The sequence below is a fragment of the Aspergillus costaricaensis genome (genome assembly GCF_003184835.1).
Source record: "Aspergillus costaricaensis CBS 115574 unplaced genomic scaffold BO79scaffold_13, whole genome shotgun sequence".
In the NCBI taxonomy this organism is placed as follows: domain Eukaryota; kingdom Fungi; phylum Ascomycota; class Eurotiomycetes; order Eurotiales; family Aspergillaceae; genus Aspergillus; species Aspergillus costaricensis.
Genome location: NW_020291813.1, coordinates 600,631 through 613,927, shown reverse-complemented (window position 1 = coordinate 613,927; position 13,297 = coordinate 600,631). Strand labels below are relative to the sequence as shown.

General features: G+C 49.7%; 6 protein-coding genes across 6 annotated transcripts; 5 read left to right on the top strand and 1 right to left on the bottom strand.

Annotated features, from left to right (window-relative positions):
• The first annotated feature begins 431 nt into the window (after positions 1-431).
• frdA (putative FAD dependent oxidoreductase) lies at positions 432-2,117 on the top strand. Its single transcript, XM_025682466.1, has one exon. The coding sequence runs from the start codon at positions 512-514 to the stop codon at positions 1,967-1,969; it is 1,458 nt and encodes a 485-aa protein (XP_025540441.1). The 5' UTR covers positions 432-511; the 3' UTR covers positions 1,970-2,117.
• A 950-nt stretch (positions 2,118-3,067) lies between these two features.
• BO79DRAFT_254353 (uncharacterized protein) lies at positions 3,068-3,619 on the top strand (the record flags this gene model as incomplete). The annotated part of the gene is made up of 1 exon (XM_025686059.1): positions 3,068-3,619. One exon carries the CDS (start codon positions 3,068-3,070, stop codon positions 3,617-3,619), a length of 552 nt encoding a protein of 183 aa, XP_025540440.1.
• A 562-nt stretch (positions 3,620-4,181) lies between these two features.
• BO79DRAFT_208817 (CFEM domain-containing protein) lies at positions 4,182-5,593 on the top strand. Its single transcript, XM_025682465.1, has 3 exons — positions 4,182-4,525; positions 4,585-4,944; positions 4,996-5,593. Exons 1-3 carry the CDS (start codon positions 4,445-4,447, stop codon positions 5,323-5,325), a joined length of 771 nt encoding a protein of 256 aa, XP_025540439.1. The 5' UTR covers positions 4,182-4,444; the 3' UTR covers positions 5,326-5,593.
• Positions 5,594-6,882: 1,289 nt separating this feature from the next.
• Positions 6,883-7,349, top strand: BO79DRAFT_264097 (uncharacterized protein; the record flags this gene model as incomplete). The annotated part of the gene is made up of 2 exons (XM_025686746.1): positions 6,883-7,047; positions 7,125-7,349. 2 exons carry the CDS (start codon positions 6,883-6,885, stop codon positions 7,347-7,349), a joined length of 390 nt encoding a protein of 129 aa, XP_025540438.1.
• A 946-nt stretch (positions 7,350-8,295) lies between these two features.
• Positions 8,296-9,206, bottom strand: BO79DRAFT_264094 (RTA1 domain-containing protein; the record flags this gene model as incomplete). The annotated part of the gene is made up of 2 exons (XM_025686745.1): positions 8,296-8,996; positions 9,053-9,206. 2 exons carry the CDS (start codon positions 9,204-9,206, stop codon positions 8,296-8,298), a joined length of 855 nt encoding a protein of 284 aa, XP_025540437.1.
• Positions 9,207-11,853: 2,647 nt separating this feature from the next.
• BO79DRAFT_172092 (uncharacterized protein) lies at positions 11,854-13,280 on the top strand. Its single transcript, XM_025679617.1, has 2 exons — positions 11,854-12,110; positions 12,168-13,280. Exons 1-2 carry the CDS (start codon positions 11,967-11,969, stop codon positions 13,107-13,109), a joined length of 1,086 nt encoding a protein of 361 aa, XP_025540436.1. The 5' UTR covers positions 11,854-11,966; the 3' UTR covers positions 13,110-13,280.
• Positions 13,281-13,297: the final 17 nt, after the last annotated feature.

Sequence of the window (13,297 nt, the reverse complement as noted above, 5' to 3'; positions counted from 1 at the left end):
GAGACTGTTGAGATACGGTGTCTGGTTATTTACTGTCAATGTATTTCATGTTAGCTTCTAGTACTCTGTTAATACTCTAACTAAAATCCAAATCTAATTGGTGCCCGGATGTGTCTCCAACACTGATTAAACCATCCAATAAGATTACAGATAAGCGCGACTGTAAATGCTGCTGTGCGGAGATGTTCTAGACTTCCACATTCCAACATGAGAGCAGTCATACAACACTTACATGCATCCATCGATTCCCAATCACGTTATTTCTCACAGTACCCTTCAAGAGCCCTGACTTTATCCGGACTCAAACTATCCGATCGTACAACCCATCGCAACATACCACCACCACCATCACCACCTTGTCAGATCATACGATCCCGTCACTAATACTATAACCCCTCACCACCCCAACCAAACCATCACCACTACTAGCTTACAACTACAACTACACCTACAACCTACACCCATCTCATCCACTACCATTATCAAGGTAGACCAACCTAAAGGAAAGAAAATGACCCCCCAAACCATAATAATCGGCACCGGCCTCGCAGGCCTAACCACCACCAGCACGCTCCTCACGCACCACATCCCCGTGCTCCTCCTCGACCGGGCGCCCAAACCCGGCGGCAACAGCATCAAAGCCTCGTCGGGGATCAACGCCGCTCCGACACGATACCAACACGACCCAGATTCCATCACCACATTCCAACACGATACCCTCCTCTCCGCAGGAGGGCCATATACCTCCGCTAGAGGGGTAGAGCGCACCCGACGCGAGAAACTCATCGACACACTCACCTCTAAGTCCGCGGACGCGCTATACTGGCTGACGGATGACATCGGGGTCGACTTGAGTCGGGTCACTCGACTCGGGGGACATAGTGTATCGCGGACGCATCGGGGAAGTGGGAAGGGGACACCGGGGTATGATATCATCAAAGGGTTATTGGGACGGGTGTCGGAGGATAAGAATTGTCGGATGGAGGTGGGGAGACGGGTTACGCGGATTCTACGAGAAGAGGGGGGAGGAGGACGGGTAGTTGGGGTGGAGTATACTGTCCAGGATAATGAGGGAGGGGGAAATCAGACAAAGACAGAGACAGCGTACGGACCTGTCGTTGTCGCGAGTGGAGGGTTTGCAGGCGATGCGAGAGGGCTGTTAGCGCAGTATCGGCCCGATTTGGAGGGGATACCGTCGACGAATGAGCAGCGTGAAGGGACGCAGCCTTTGCTGCAGGAGATTGGGGCAGCCGTGGTGGATATGGAGCAGGTGCAGGTGCATCCGACGGGGTTTGTGGGAGGGAAGGAAGATGAGGCGGAGGCGATGGTGAAGATATTGGCGGCGGAGGCGTTGAGGGGGGAGGGGGGTATACTTGTGCTTGGGGATGGGAGGAGGTTTGTGAATGAGTTGGAGACGAGGGAGAAGGTGACGGGGGAGGTTATGGGGAGGGCGGAGAGGTTGCCGACCAAGGCGAGGCAGTGGGATGTGAAGCTGGTGTTGGATGAGGGGGCTGCTGCGGCGTTGCAGTCGCATTTGGGATTTTATATGTGGAAGGGACTGGTTAAGAAGACGACGGTTGGGGAGTTGGGGGAGATGTCGGCGCTGGAGGGCACGCTGAGGGAGTATGCGGATGTGGTCGCTGGGAAGAAGCAGGATGAGTTTGGGCGGCAGTCGTTTGGAAACTGGACGCTGAGGGAGGTTAAGCCAGAGTCGGTGGTGTATGTAGGAAAGGTTACCCCGGTTGTTCACTTTACCATGGGAGGCGTGGTGATCAACGAGCGCAGCCAGGTGTTGGACGGTCAGGGGCAGCCGATTCCCGGACTCTGGGCGGCCGGCGAGATTACCGGGGGTCTCCATGGCCAGAATCGGTTGGGGGGATCGTCGCTGTTGGAGTGCGCAGTCTTCGGTCGCATTGCCGGAGAGGAAGCGGCTGCTTATTATCAGGGACTGAAGGAGACATGTTCCTGAGGATATGCTTGATGGGAGAGACTGGTGGTTGTGATAATTTACGGGTTGATTGTGATATCATGTATTATGCATGCTACAGTGTATTTTGTTGAATAAGCTACCATTGCAGTTATCTGGTCGAAATTTACTGCGTGTTTGATCTTGTGTATAAAGTTCTGGGGAACTGCGCGGTTCATGCAACCTACTGCATCCCTTTAGGATGGCCTTGTTTCGCATTCAACGCCTTACCTGATGATGGTTATAATCATCATCAAGCAGTGTAACGAATCAAGGCACTAGTCATGAGACATTACATCTCACATCTGGCCAGTGCATTCCAATGGAACCGATCAGTTTCAAGAGTCGAACCACTGCACAATGCATGCAAGCGCACTGTAATATCTTCGCAGTCAGCCATTTCGCAGAGTGATCCCAATTCGAAGGAAATTCCGCCAAGATTCCATGAACCCTGTCAAGATGATCATTGTCGCCCTTAATTGCATCATGGGGCCGTTGCATGAAAACTGGAGTAGTTTAGATACCCTACATCCACGAGCAGGTGAAATAAAAGTGACGTTGGGGCAGGCCACCGCAGCCCTTGCGAGGATGCGTTGATTGATGGACGGGGGACAGGCCCTGAGCACAGGGACCCATGACGTAGGACGCCGAAGGGACGGGCTTCTCGGTCGAATTCCGGAGAAAAAAAAAAAAAAAAACTAAACTAAAACCAACAAAGAGAAGATGAGCTGTCGCACCGCCACAACTCAAACATTTACCCTGTCCGACTAGGGTCGTCGCCTCCACGGAGCGGAGTTAGTCAATCTGGTGGGCACCCTTCCCTTCTGCCTGGACTTGGAAGTGATGATACAACGCACACTTCATCCCACGTAAATGCACCAATGCACCAATGCACCAATGCACCGACCGGTCCATGGCGACTCGACGCGCTCTTCTGCTTTTCTAGAACTTTGAGTGTTTGTTTGGAAGGTGCAGATACCCCTTCTCCTTACAGACAATGCAGCCCGTGGGTAATGGAATGGCTGGATAACCCAGCCTTCCTTTCGGCCGCGCCCTGGAACTGTTTTTCCGTCCTGACTCTCGCCCACGGTTACGAGAGAAATGGTAGCTTCCTCAATCAATAGATCGAAATTAGTGGGTGGCGGAAAACTCAGCAGCTTCCCCACATCGGACCAAACAACCGTGTTGCTGTGGTACCACGAGCCAAGTTGCCGTGATACACAGAGCTCTGTGGTCAGTCCGATTGACAATGGGCGAATCAATCCTGGATTCTTCTCCAGCGTCAACGCTAGAGAGACAGCCAGAGTCGTGAGTGGCCCAGCCCTGTCGCGGAGGCAGCCAAATGTGGCTCAAGAGGGCGAGGGTCAGCCACACCGGCGGTGGGCTGATTTTAGTGGCAGAGCGAAGCACAAATCACCATCTGAGCCGGCGAAGATCGGCCCCATCGCGTCGATCCCCTGCATCCTGTCGGTCAAGGGCCCTATGCCAGTCTCTGCCCACTTCCTGGCCTTGCTTGGCCTGCCGGCATTCACATCTTGGGCATCCAGCATCCCCCTCCTCACTGACGTAGGTGGTGTGACGAAACTTGGCCTTAGCATCTCTCTGTCGTCAGATCTAGACTTCTCTAGTGTCAGTCGGCAGCCCGGTTCGTAAATTGGCGGAATAGGAGTAAACTAGCTGCACTAACAAAGTGAGAAAAAGGCCCTTCTCCCTAGTTCGGTTAGCAAAAGAAAAACTTAATCGACTGGAGCTTGGGATTGTTGAGGGAAAGTGGGATCAACAACCGGGGATATCTCCAAATCCCTAGATCCTCAGCCACTCGGCGCAAGCGAGGGTTTTTCCCTTCAGCCTATGAGAGGCACGCAGGGGATACAGTGGATTCGAGTTGAGCCACGGTGTCTGGGTCCGATCATGATAGACGATGCCCCTTCCCTTTAGTCCAAGATTAAGGCCAGAGTGGAGCAGCCATGACTGCATGGACTGGCCCGTGACGGTGTCCTGAGCCACGTTGGTGCGCTGGTAGCCTGGTAGATGGGGTTCTGATGCCTTTGCTGATCGACTCCAGAAGCAACCAGCGACTCGCAGAAAAAAATAAAATAAATTTTTCAACATGGAAAATGAAATGAAAATTGTGAAAAGCAAAAAGCAGAAAAGTAAAAACAAGCAACGCAACTACTCCAAACTAGTAGATTGACGGCAAACGCCGAAGTGAACGAATCGAGTTGTCGGTGCGGCAAACAAGGGAAGCTGCGGGCCCTGATTTTGGATTTGCACTTGTTGACTCTTTCCTGCCTCCATATTAAATCGGCTCTTGTCCCCTCTCCCTCCGTCTCTTTCTTTCCTTTCTATCTTTCCAAGCAATCCATCCAGTCCCATCATCTGTCTTTCGCGTTCATCTTCTTCGGTTGATACCCCATTCTTCGCGCCGTCGCTCTTCGATTTCTGCTCTTGCACGTTTCCATCTTCTTATCACACACAATGAAGACCTTCTCGCTCTCCCTCGCTCTTCTGGCCGCTGCCAGCATGGTCAGCGCTGATGTCTCCGTCAGCGACTGCGCTGTATGTGTACCTGGATGTGACTTCCTTGGCGCACCTTACTGACCAGCGCGCGTCTCTAGCAAATGTGCCTTAGCAACATGAGCAACAAGGCTTCTGAGCTTGGCTGCTCCAGCGGCGACATGTCCTGCCTGTGCAGCAAGCCCGACTACAGCTACGGTATCCGCGACTGCACCGCTCAGGCTTGCCCCAATGATGACGCCAACGCTGTTGTCTCGTCGGCTCTTGCTTCTTGCCCCACTTCCTCTGGCAGCTCCGACTCCGCTTCTGCTACTGGTGCTTCTAGCACTGGCTCCGGCGCTGGCGGTGCTGGATCTACCACCTCTGCCTCTTCGGCTACCGGCAGTGGTGCCTCGTCTGCCTCTGGAACCAACAGTGGTAACACCAGCGGTGCCACGACTGGCGCTACCACCAGTGGAGCGGTAAGCTTAGTATACTCGTGATACCAACGTTGGGAAGCTAATCTCTTGCAGACTTCTGGTGCCACCTCTGGTGCGACCACCCTGAGCACCATCACCAGCACGAGCACTAGCACCGGCACTGTTTCTGGTCAGACCACTCTCAGCACTATCACCGGCACCAGCACCAGCACTGGTACTGTCTCTGGTGCTACCTCCGGCTCTTCTGGCAGCTCTACCTCTGGCTCTGGCTCTGGATCTGGCTCCAACGGCTCTGGCGGCTCTTCCTCTGCTACCGGAACTGCTCCCTCTTCCTCCGAGACCACTGGTGCTGCTCCCAAGCTTAACGTTGCCGGCAGTGGAATCGCTGGTGCTCTTGGTCTCGCTGCTATGTTCCTTCTCTAAGTGACTGGGCAAATGACTTGAGGGCCTGGATACTTCAGGCGCCAAGACAGGACTGAGAACCTGACTTGGATTGTTTCACTATTATGGTTTACGACTTCTACGCTTTGTTTGCGGCTTGTATATGTTAATAGGATGGGTCATAGCATAATGACTAGTAGATAATGTGCCGACTGCCCATGATCATAATCATGGATATGCAGCAGCATGGATAGTTTATGGATGGTTTAATGGATCACCAGGTTGATTTACACTCTTTCTCGGGTCGGTTAGGTAAAAAATATGAGTCAATAAACTCTTAAGATCATCAACAAAGCCGCGTAATAGATCTTGAGTCGCTGCAGCATGGTGACCATGCTTATAGACTGAAATAAGGAGGGGTATTCATGATGTGGTGACGTAGACTATGCACAGTGGCATCAGAATGTGATGTGTAACAGTCAATCCGCCGCACTGGACCTCGGAAGGTAAGCATCCACGCAACGGATGCGCGATAAGCTCGAGAGTTCTGCATTTCGATGACATTGTGACTTGAGCTGATTGTGGCTTTGCGGAGATGTTCGTTTTAGAAAGTTTATCGCGTCCTCTTTATTTATAGCTCGATATACTTCAACTACATCATGTCGCTGTTTGATCGGATTATAAAGAAGGTTCTAGTGGAGGGCTTGTCTTTCTATATTTATCTTCAAGCATGACCTATGCCCAGTGCTGCACGGTGAACGGGATATATTGAGTACTTGTTGGTTGTTATAACAAGGTTATCGTTATGTATTTAGTTCAGACATGTAGTGAATTAAGAATTTCGTACTACTAGTAGTAGGTACTAATGGTGGTCTTGGCAGTGTGGATATATATATGCGCATCATCATACGCCCTTGACACTAATATGATTATAAGAGTGACCACCACATTGCTACTCTAGCAATTTCTTTTCAAATTAATTTCCATAATTTTAGCCTTCACATTGATTGTAGATTGCCATCCCTGTTTTCTGCGGTTTATAGCCTCGAACTAGTTACACAAATCATAAACCAAGTAAGAACCAGTAAAGAGTCGGATCATGGCCCTGGATTGCAGTCACAAACTCTACAGCTTCATAGCCAGATCACTACTAACTAACATCTGACATACAACAATACCTAATTAACTCCTCTTTAAATAATGGTTCATATCCCCGAGCATGCGAAGAAAGGGAGACCCGGTCAGGTGACCATATTCTTCCTGCCGTCAGCCACAGGCATCAAGGCACTAAGGCATGAAGGCAACAGTCGTATCTATATCTTCAACAGGTAACCGATACGAGAACCGACCAACCACCCTCATGCAAAGCACGGTTCAATGTAAAGGGTTATTTTTGTTCTTATCTGAATGCCTAAACTGTCCCATAGCCTTAGTCTACACTAGATCGAATGGAACATCCATGTAAGAAGATAGTTTATAAAGTCCAATGGTCCTAGTTCGGATGTTCCATCTACAACACAATTCATATACTACTCATACCATATTACATCCCAGCACTACTCCCCATTTCTCACGAGAAACAAGCACTAAACAATAGACATGAACCTCACCAACCTCATCAATCCATCTGCCCGCCCCCTCCTCAAACGTCGCCTCCACATCCTCATCGCATCTCTCATCGCCCTGACCTTCATCCTCATCATCGCCCGACTAGCTACCCCAGGCACACCAGCAACTCGCACCAATATCTGGGGTATAGCAGTGGTACAATCCTCCCCCATCACCAGCATTCACTGGATTTTAATACACTATTATAACTAACCACACAATTGAATGAATAGTGCCTCAAAGCCGCCCTCTTCCTCACCTACCAAATCCTAACAACCTACAAAGCCCGCTTCAAGCGATGGGCCAGTCTCAAAGCCAACATGATCCTGGATATAATCGACACGGTGTTTTGGTTCGCGTTGTTTATTATCAGTATAATGGGCGCGAGCGGCGGCCGTAGTGTCGCTAGTAAGGCGTTGGGTGCGTTTGTGGCTATTTTGGCGTTGGTGTTGTGGTGAGTTTTGTTATTTTTCTGGTTGTGCATCTATGTGTCTCATGGGAGTGAGAAGATAAGGAGATGCTGTGGATGAATCAAACTGACTAGTTATAGTGGTGTTGTAGGTCTGTTGTCGTATCTTTGTGTCTTGGATTATCGGTATTTCAAGGCTCATGGGAGGGTTGAGACTTATGGGAGTGAGGAAGTGAAGGGGGAGGTTGTTTAAGGGGATGAGGGTACTACGGTATATTGCCGTTCTTTATGGTAGTTATGGAACCATAAATATATAGAAGGGGAGAAGAGAAGAGACATAGCGAGAGTTCATGAATGTATTATGTTAAGACACTCGCCTACGTGGTCTCCCCAATTTACAGATTTACTTTTATTGCGTTTCGTTGTGTTTACTACAGCAACGACCCTCCTAGGCCACAGAGGCCTCAACCAAGAATACTATTATCCAGGAGTAGCAATGTAGCGCAATGTACATTTTGGATCGGATTGAAACCCCACATCCTCTAAAAATGAAGGCACAAGGCTGCCACTTTACTTTTATAATACTCCATTCGTTTTCTTATCTCCATATAGTTTAGATCGAGGACAAAGTAACTGTTTTAGAGGTTTTGAGTTTAAACTCCTTATCACTTTGCTGGTTCCACTTCCAATCACGCTCTAACCATAAGCGGTAATGGGTACGACTACGACAAACATTTGCAATAGATGAAAATATATTTGCTTTGGATGGTATTGTGGTCGTCTGTTCGTATCTTTCCCCCTTCTAGGGAGAGGATTGGGGCAGAGCGGTGGAATACGAGAATTGAATTCCGGGTGCTACTTGGAGAAAATAGGGCGTATAGGGGGAGAATATATGGTACGGTATGCATGATATCTAATGATCATATGGAAACACAGGAGAGAGAAACAAGAAGACACTCGTAAATCGATAAAGCAGAAACAAAGTCATCAAGATCTCATCGCCCCGGACGCAGCATCTCCACCTGATCCTCCTCCATGTCCATCATCTTGCCATAAGACTTTGGACGAGCCGAGAGAATGCGACTCGGATGCATGACGTTGAACAGAACACAACACAAGAACATCAACAGGGCATCGAAAATATACAGAAACATCTCACTCTGTTTCAAAAAGCCCTCCGAGCCCTGCACATATTCCACCACACGATAGATGGATCGCACCATGATCAGAACACTAGCCGTGTACAAAATGCGCATATAGGTGTGCCACGGCGGTGTGAAAGTCAGAGATACTTCAGTGGGCGAAGCAGCCATACGGCGATGGAATACCACGGTGACGATGATGAAGAAGCCGAAAAAGACCAATTGAATGATAAGACCGACCACAATGATGTTATTACCCAAAGAGATCTTGCTGGGGGTTTTGGCAGAGGCCATCATTCCGCCGCCGCCACTTTGGATGAAGAATGAGAGCACGTCGCCGGTCACGAATATCTTGGTCAGCCATGATGGTCGGATCAAAGAGTGTGAGCCGCCGTCGAGGAGGCGGATGATTCGGCCCAGGATCATGTAGATGGAGGCGGAGAATAGGGCCGGGGCTAGAAGGAGAAGCAGTTCTTGTCCGACGTAGGGTTTCACGGTCCAATCGGGGGTCTCTCTGGCGCTGAAGTATCGTGCGATGTATCCGAATGTTTCGACTAAAAGGGCCCGATTTGTTAGAAGAGTGAAGGAATAGAGGGATGAGGGAACACACAGAAGCCACCAATAACGAATGGTACAAAACACCATGTTCGCCTACGGATCAATTGGAAAAGATGCACTAGGGATGTTGCAGCAAATAGCCCGGCAGCGATAATAGCAGCGCCGACAGAGGGCTCATAGTCATAGAGCTTGTAGTCACTCGACATGATTGAAGCTTTGGGTTGTGAGACGTTTGGAAAAGCAGAAGTTGAACCCCAGGAAGAGGGAACTTGAAGGACAAAGAGGATTTAATAAGTGATTAAGAAACACTACGCACTGGACAGGTGGATCTCCACTGCGTAGCTTGCACGTTTATGCCATGGAGCTAAACGTTCTCCGCTCAGGGGCGCTGTAGATATCCACAGGGCTTGGGTTCTTATAATTACCATTGTAAGCTCAATGACCATTTTGGGAAAGCCCGAGAGTGATTCTGGTGGGTAACCGGTAGTACTAGGTGACTGGTCCGTTGTAAAGTAGTCAAAGCTTCAATGTGGATATCAACCTCATTCATCACAAAAGCAATAAAAATCCATATATTTACGGTGATCCCCTGTTCCCATATTATCAAAATTTCATACAGTTCATATTGCAGCTTATTTGGTACAGTAAGATCGCAAACAATCTTGACAGTATTACACTGATGTCCCATGATAACTTCACATATGCGGTGCTACAAGAAAAAGTTTCATTGCTGCAGGTTCGCAAGTCTAAGGGTCTTCCGGCCGTCTCAGGGCTACCAACAGGGCAGGCTACTGTGTTTACCAAGACTGCCCAGCCACTAGTAAAGCCGGCACAGTAGGAAATCCCCCACTGATGGTATATCACATTGGTAAAATTATCATCCAGCGGCGATATTTCGGCGAAAATAACATGGCCCTGAAGCCAGTCGGGGCGGCGATATCATTTGCTAAAAAACGTAAGTTAATGGTGATCCATCCACCAGCTATGGAGATTGTAGTTTAATGGACTCATATATTCTCAGAATCTTCGCCCATTAGTAGGATCAACAGAGAGGGAAATTTGACACCAGCCGTAGAGCAATTGATAAAAATAATCAACATCTAACTTCTGGGATGATCGTCTTTCCCCGTCCTTCGTTTTTCGTATTCTATACCCGATCAGTCGAGCACGGGACTTTTCGAACAACATCTTAAAAAAGATAGGCCAATTGGCGTCTTTCTAGAGACAAGTGAGGTGAGACATTGACGGGAGATATGTGGGGACTGGCCCTATTTATATTCTGTGTGGTGCATATGTGTCTGTGCCTGAAACAGCTTCTATGGATAAAGCTGGTCATCAAAACGGCCAGCACGGTGATCGACATACGTTCAGTCTCTGCTATCCATCAACTCCGATGTGCTCCCAAAACATTCGGGGAAAGTACCAAAGGCCACGTGCTTTGGCGGTCAACTTCTCAAATGTTGAGCATAGAGTCCAGGACTGCCTTCTAACCGTCAAAAGCACACACTTTTTTCTTTGGTTTCCAGTATTTCGAGTGATATGATCAGGCCTGGAATATTCAGATGAAGTAGATCAGATACTGATCAATGACACCCAGGGTAGAAATTGCCCAGACTCCATACACCCTTTCCATGAGAAGCATCTGTCAATTGCCCATCTGTCCACCGCCAAAACAGGGACGGACGGAGATAACGCTGAGTATCGTGCTTACATTCAAAACGGAGAACCTGATCATGCTTCTTTTACGCCAGCTTTGCTGCTATATAGTACGCATAAGGACCGGCATATACTCCGATAACCCCAGACAGGCTTTATAGCTACACTCCAACTACTAGAGTGGAGAAATCGGCCCGGCCTCCGCACATATGCTTATCCTTATCAGCTCAATCTTCGGGAAAAATAAATCGTATGTGAAGCTTGGCAGTTGGTCAGTAGCTACCAGTTGGCTAATATCCCGGCAGCGGAATGACAAGGAGACACGTAAGTTGAAAGTGCAAGTGTGATAATCTCACGCGCCGTGGGGCATGGACATCAAGTTCCTGCCATCCGTTGCTGAGGTCGTCAACGCTGATTGAGGGAACCAAAGCAGAATTAAATGTTTGTAGTAGTGTTGGGGATATGCTTTAGGAAGGGAACATGTTGCTGATTCAACGAGACTTTTCTCAATCGATAGAATAATCGGGTAGTGCCTGCCCAGCGTCATAATCGGTGCCATCGCTTCGCCAATTGGTATCCGGACTCCCCAAGAATATTGATCACCTCTGGGGTAGTGGCGACGCCCTTCTTTGGTCAGAACATGTCAATAACTGTGAATCCGGACCTTGATATTATACGAGCGATATAACAATCTAAGTTGATTGGTGTAAGCCAAGCCTATATAATTGGTGATTGAAACGCTGTGGCTGAAACTCATTGTGTTTTGGTAGGCTTGAAGAAGGATATGCGAACTTGTGCACCCTATCCTAGACACAATAAGCTGAGGTGCCCCTTTTCTGCCAGGTTTTGCACGGGGGGTCCTTCGTTACTGGTCCAGGCAATCCACACTAACACCAGTTCGTGATAACGGCGATGCCAGGGTCCATTGTAGCGTGCTTTGTAGTAAAAAGAACTGCATTCGGATCGGGGGTTGATAGCGTCCGGGCAAAGAAAGCCCCGACTTGGAGTAGCGCCAACAATCGGCAGCCTTCTTATTGGCGGGTGGTGACGCTGAGCCCCACTACAGCAGGCGTGATTACGAGCCGCCGCCCATTTACTTTGTAGCTAGTCCCAAAATAGCCTTGTTACTGCCTGCAATTGCTCGTTGCCGCCTGATCCTGGAGGGCGAGCCTTCTCCCATTTATTCCTCTGCTTCCTCTTCATCCTCGCTGCTTCATTCCCATCCGACTCGCTTTTTTTATTCTATCGCATCCATCAAAATCATCAGTTCTATCCGACCGTCGTATCCCTCGCTTGACTCTTACACAATCATGACCATCTCTTCCCTCGTCCGTCGAGGTGTGGAGGCCGCCTTGGAGCAGCCTACCCCGAACCAACCCACCATCCATTTCGCAGGATGGCTGTCAGCGCTGTTTGTCTTCACCGTCCTCGCCTTTATCGCTATCGGGTTTTCGGTAAGCTGCATACTGCCTCTGAGCTGATTCTTGACGGGCACTGACACGTACTCTCAGGTGGAGTACACTTATGGAATGCTGATCCCGACCCTCGCCGCTGTCGAGGATTCCAACCCCGATGTCTACGTCCGAATCGATGGTAACCTTGACGCCAACAAGCCTGTCGATGCAAACGAGCCTGATACCGAGCCTGTGATCGAAGCTCCCCCTCCGATGCCCATCACCAGCAAACTACGCACCACGATTCAGCACCTCCGTGCCCGTGCCGGTTTCCTCTCCCGCTTCCGTGGCTTGAGCATGCTCCTCACTTATGGTCTTGCGCAAGGGCTGGTCTTCTCCATGATGCCGTTCTCCATCAACGCATTCTTCTCTCAGTTTGTTGTCGGCATGATCTGCAGCGTCGCATTGGCCAACCTGCAGTTGGCGTGGGTTCACATTGTTATCTCCGAGCCTTCTCCCAAACGTTTCTACCAGCGGATCCCCGGTTTTGCTGCCTGGAAGAAGATCGCTCCGGTTGTTGCTTTCGAACATGCCGTCACCAATGCTGCATACTACATTCCCCTGATCCTGATCAGCGCTTGCAACGGCTTCAAGAACATTGAGAACCCCTCCGGCGGTGACTCCCCAGCCAAAACTCTCGCCGGCGCTGCTACGCTCGTCTCCCTGCCAGCCCTTCTCTCTTTCGTGGTGTCTATCCCCGCCCGGGCCATCTTCATCCGCGTGGCTGCGTCTATGCTCCCTGAGGAGGATGAGTCGATTGTGCCTTTCGACCGTTCCTTCGGCGGCAAGGTCTCTCCCGCCATTGTCGGCGGCAGCGGCAAGCTGAGCATCATGGATGCTTGGAAGACCTTCGACCGGCCTGCTCTGGTCCGCTTCGTCAAGGCCATCGGCAAAGGGTTCGCTATTGAGGTCGCTGTGGCTGCGTTCTTCACCACTCTGCTGGTTGCGCAGGTTTGGGCTGGAGCGGTCACCTATGGCTTCGCTGGAAACAACGCTTAATTACAGCCGAATGCCTTAAAGTGTGTACAGATCCAAAACAATCAGCTACGACTCTGCTCTTTTGCATGACTCTATACATAAGTCCTCGTGTTTGATGATATAGCGCTTACATGATACTCCATATTCCATCCATGACGTAGTTTGAACCTGTGTAATGCGATTAAAATTTAGCCATCTCGTGCACGGAT

Coding starts and splice junctions, on each gene's coding strand:
- frdA (XM_025682466.1), top strand. CDS start 512: ATGACCCCCCAAACCATAATAATCGGCACCGGCCTCGCAGGCCTAACC.
- BO79DRAFT_208817 (XM_025682465.1), top strand. CDS start 4,445: ATGAAGACCTTCTCGCTCTCCCTCGCTCTTCTGGCCGCTGCCAGCATG. Junction 4,526..4,584: donor TCTCCGTCAGCGACTGCGCT/GTATGTGTACCT, acceptor GCGCGTCTCTAG/CAAATGTGCCTTAGCAACAT. Junction 4,945..4,995: donor GCGCTACCACCAGTGGAGCG/GTAAGCTTAGTA, acceptor AATCTCTTGCAG/ACTTCTGGTGCCACCTCTGG.
- BO79DRAFT_172092 (XM_025679617.1), top strand. CDS start 11,967: ATGACCATCTCTTCCCTCGTCCGTCGAGGTGTGGAGGCCGCCTTGGAG. Junction 12,111..12,167: donor TTATCGCTATCGGGTTTTCG/GTAAGCTGCATA, acceptor ACGTACTCTCAG/GTGGAGTACACTTATGGAAT.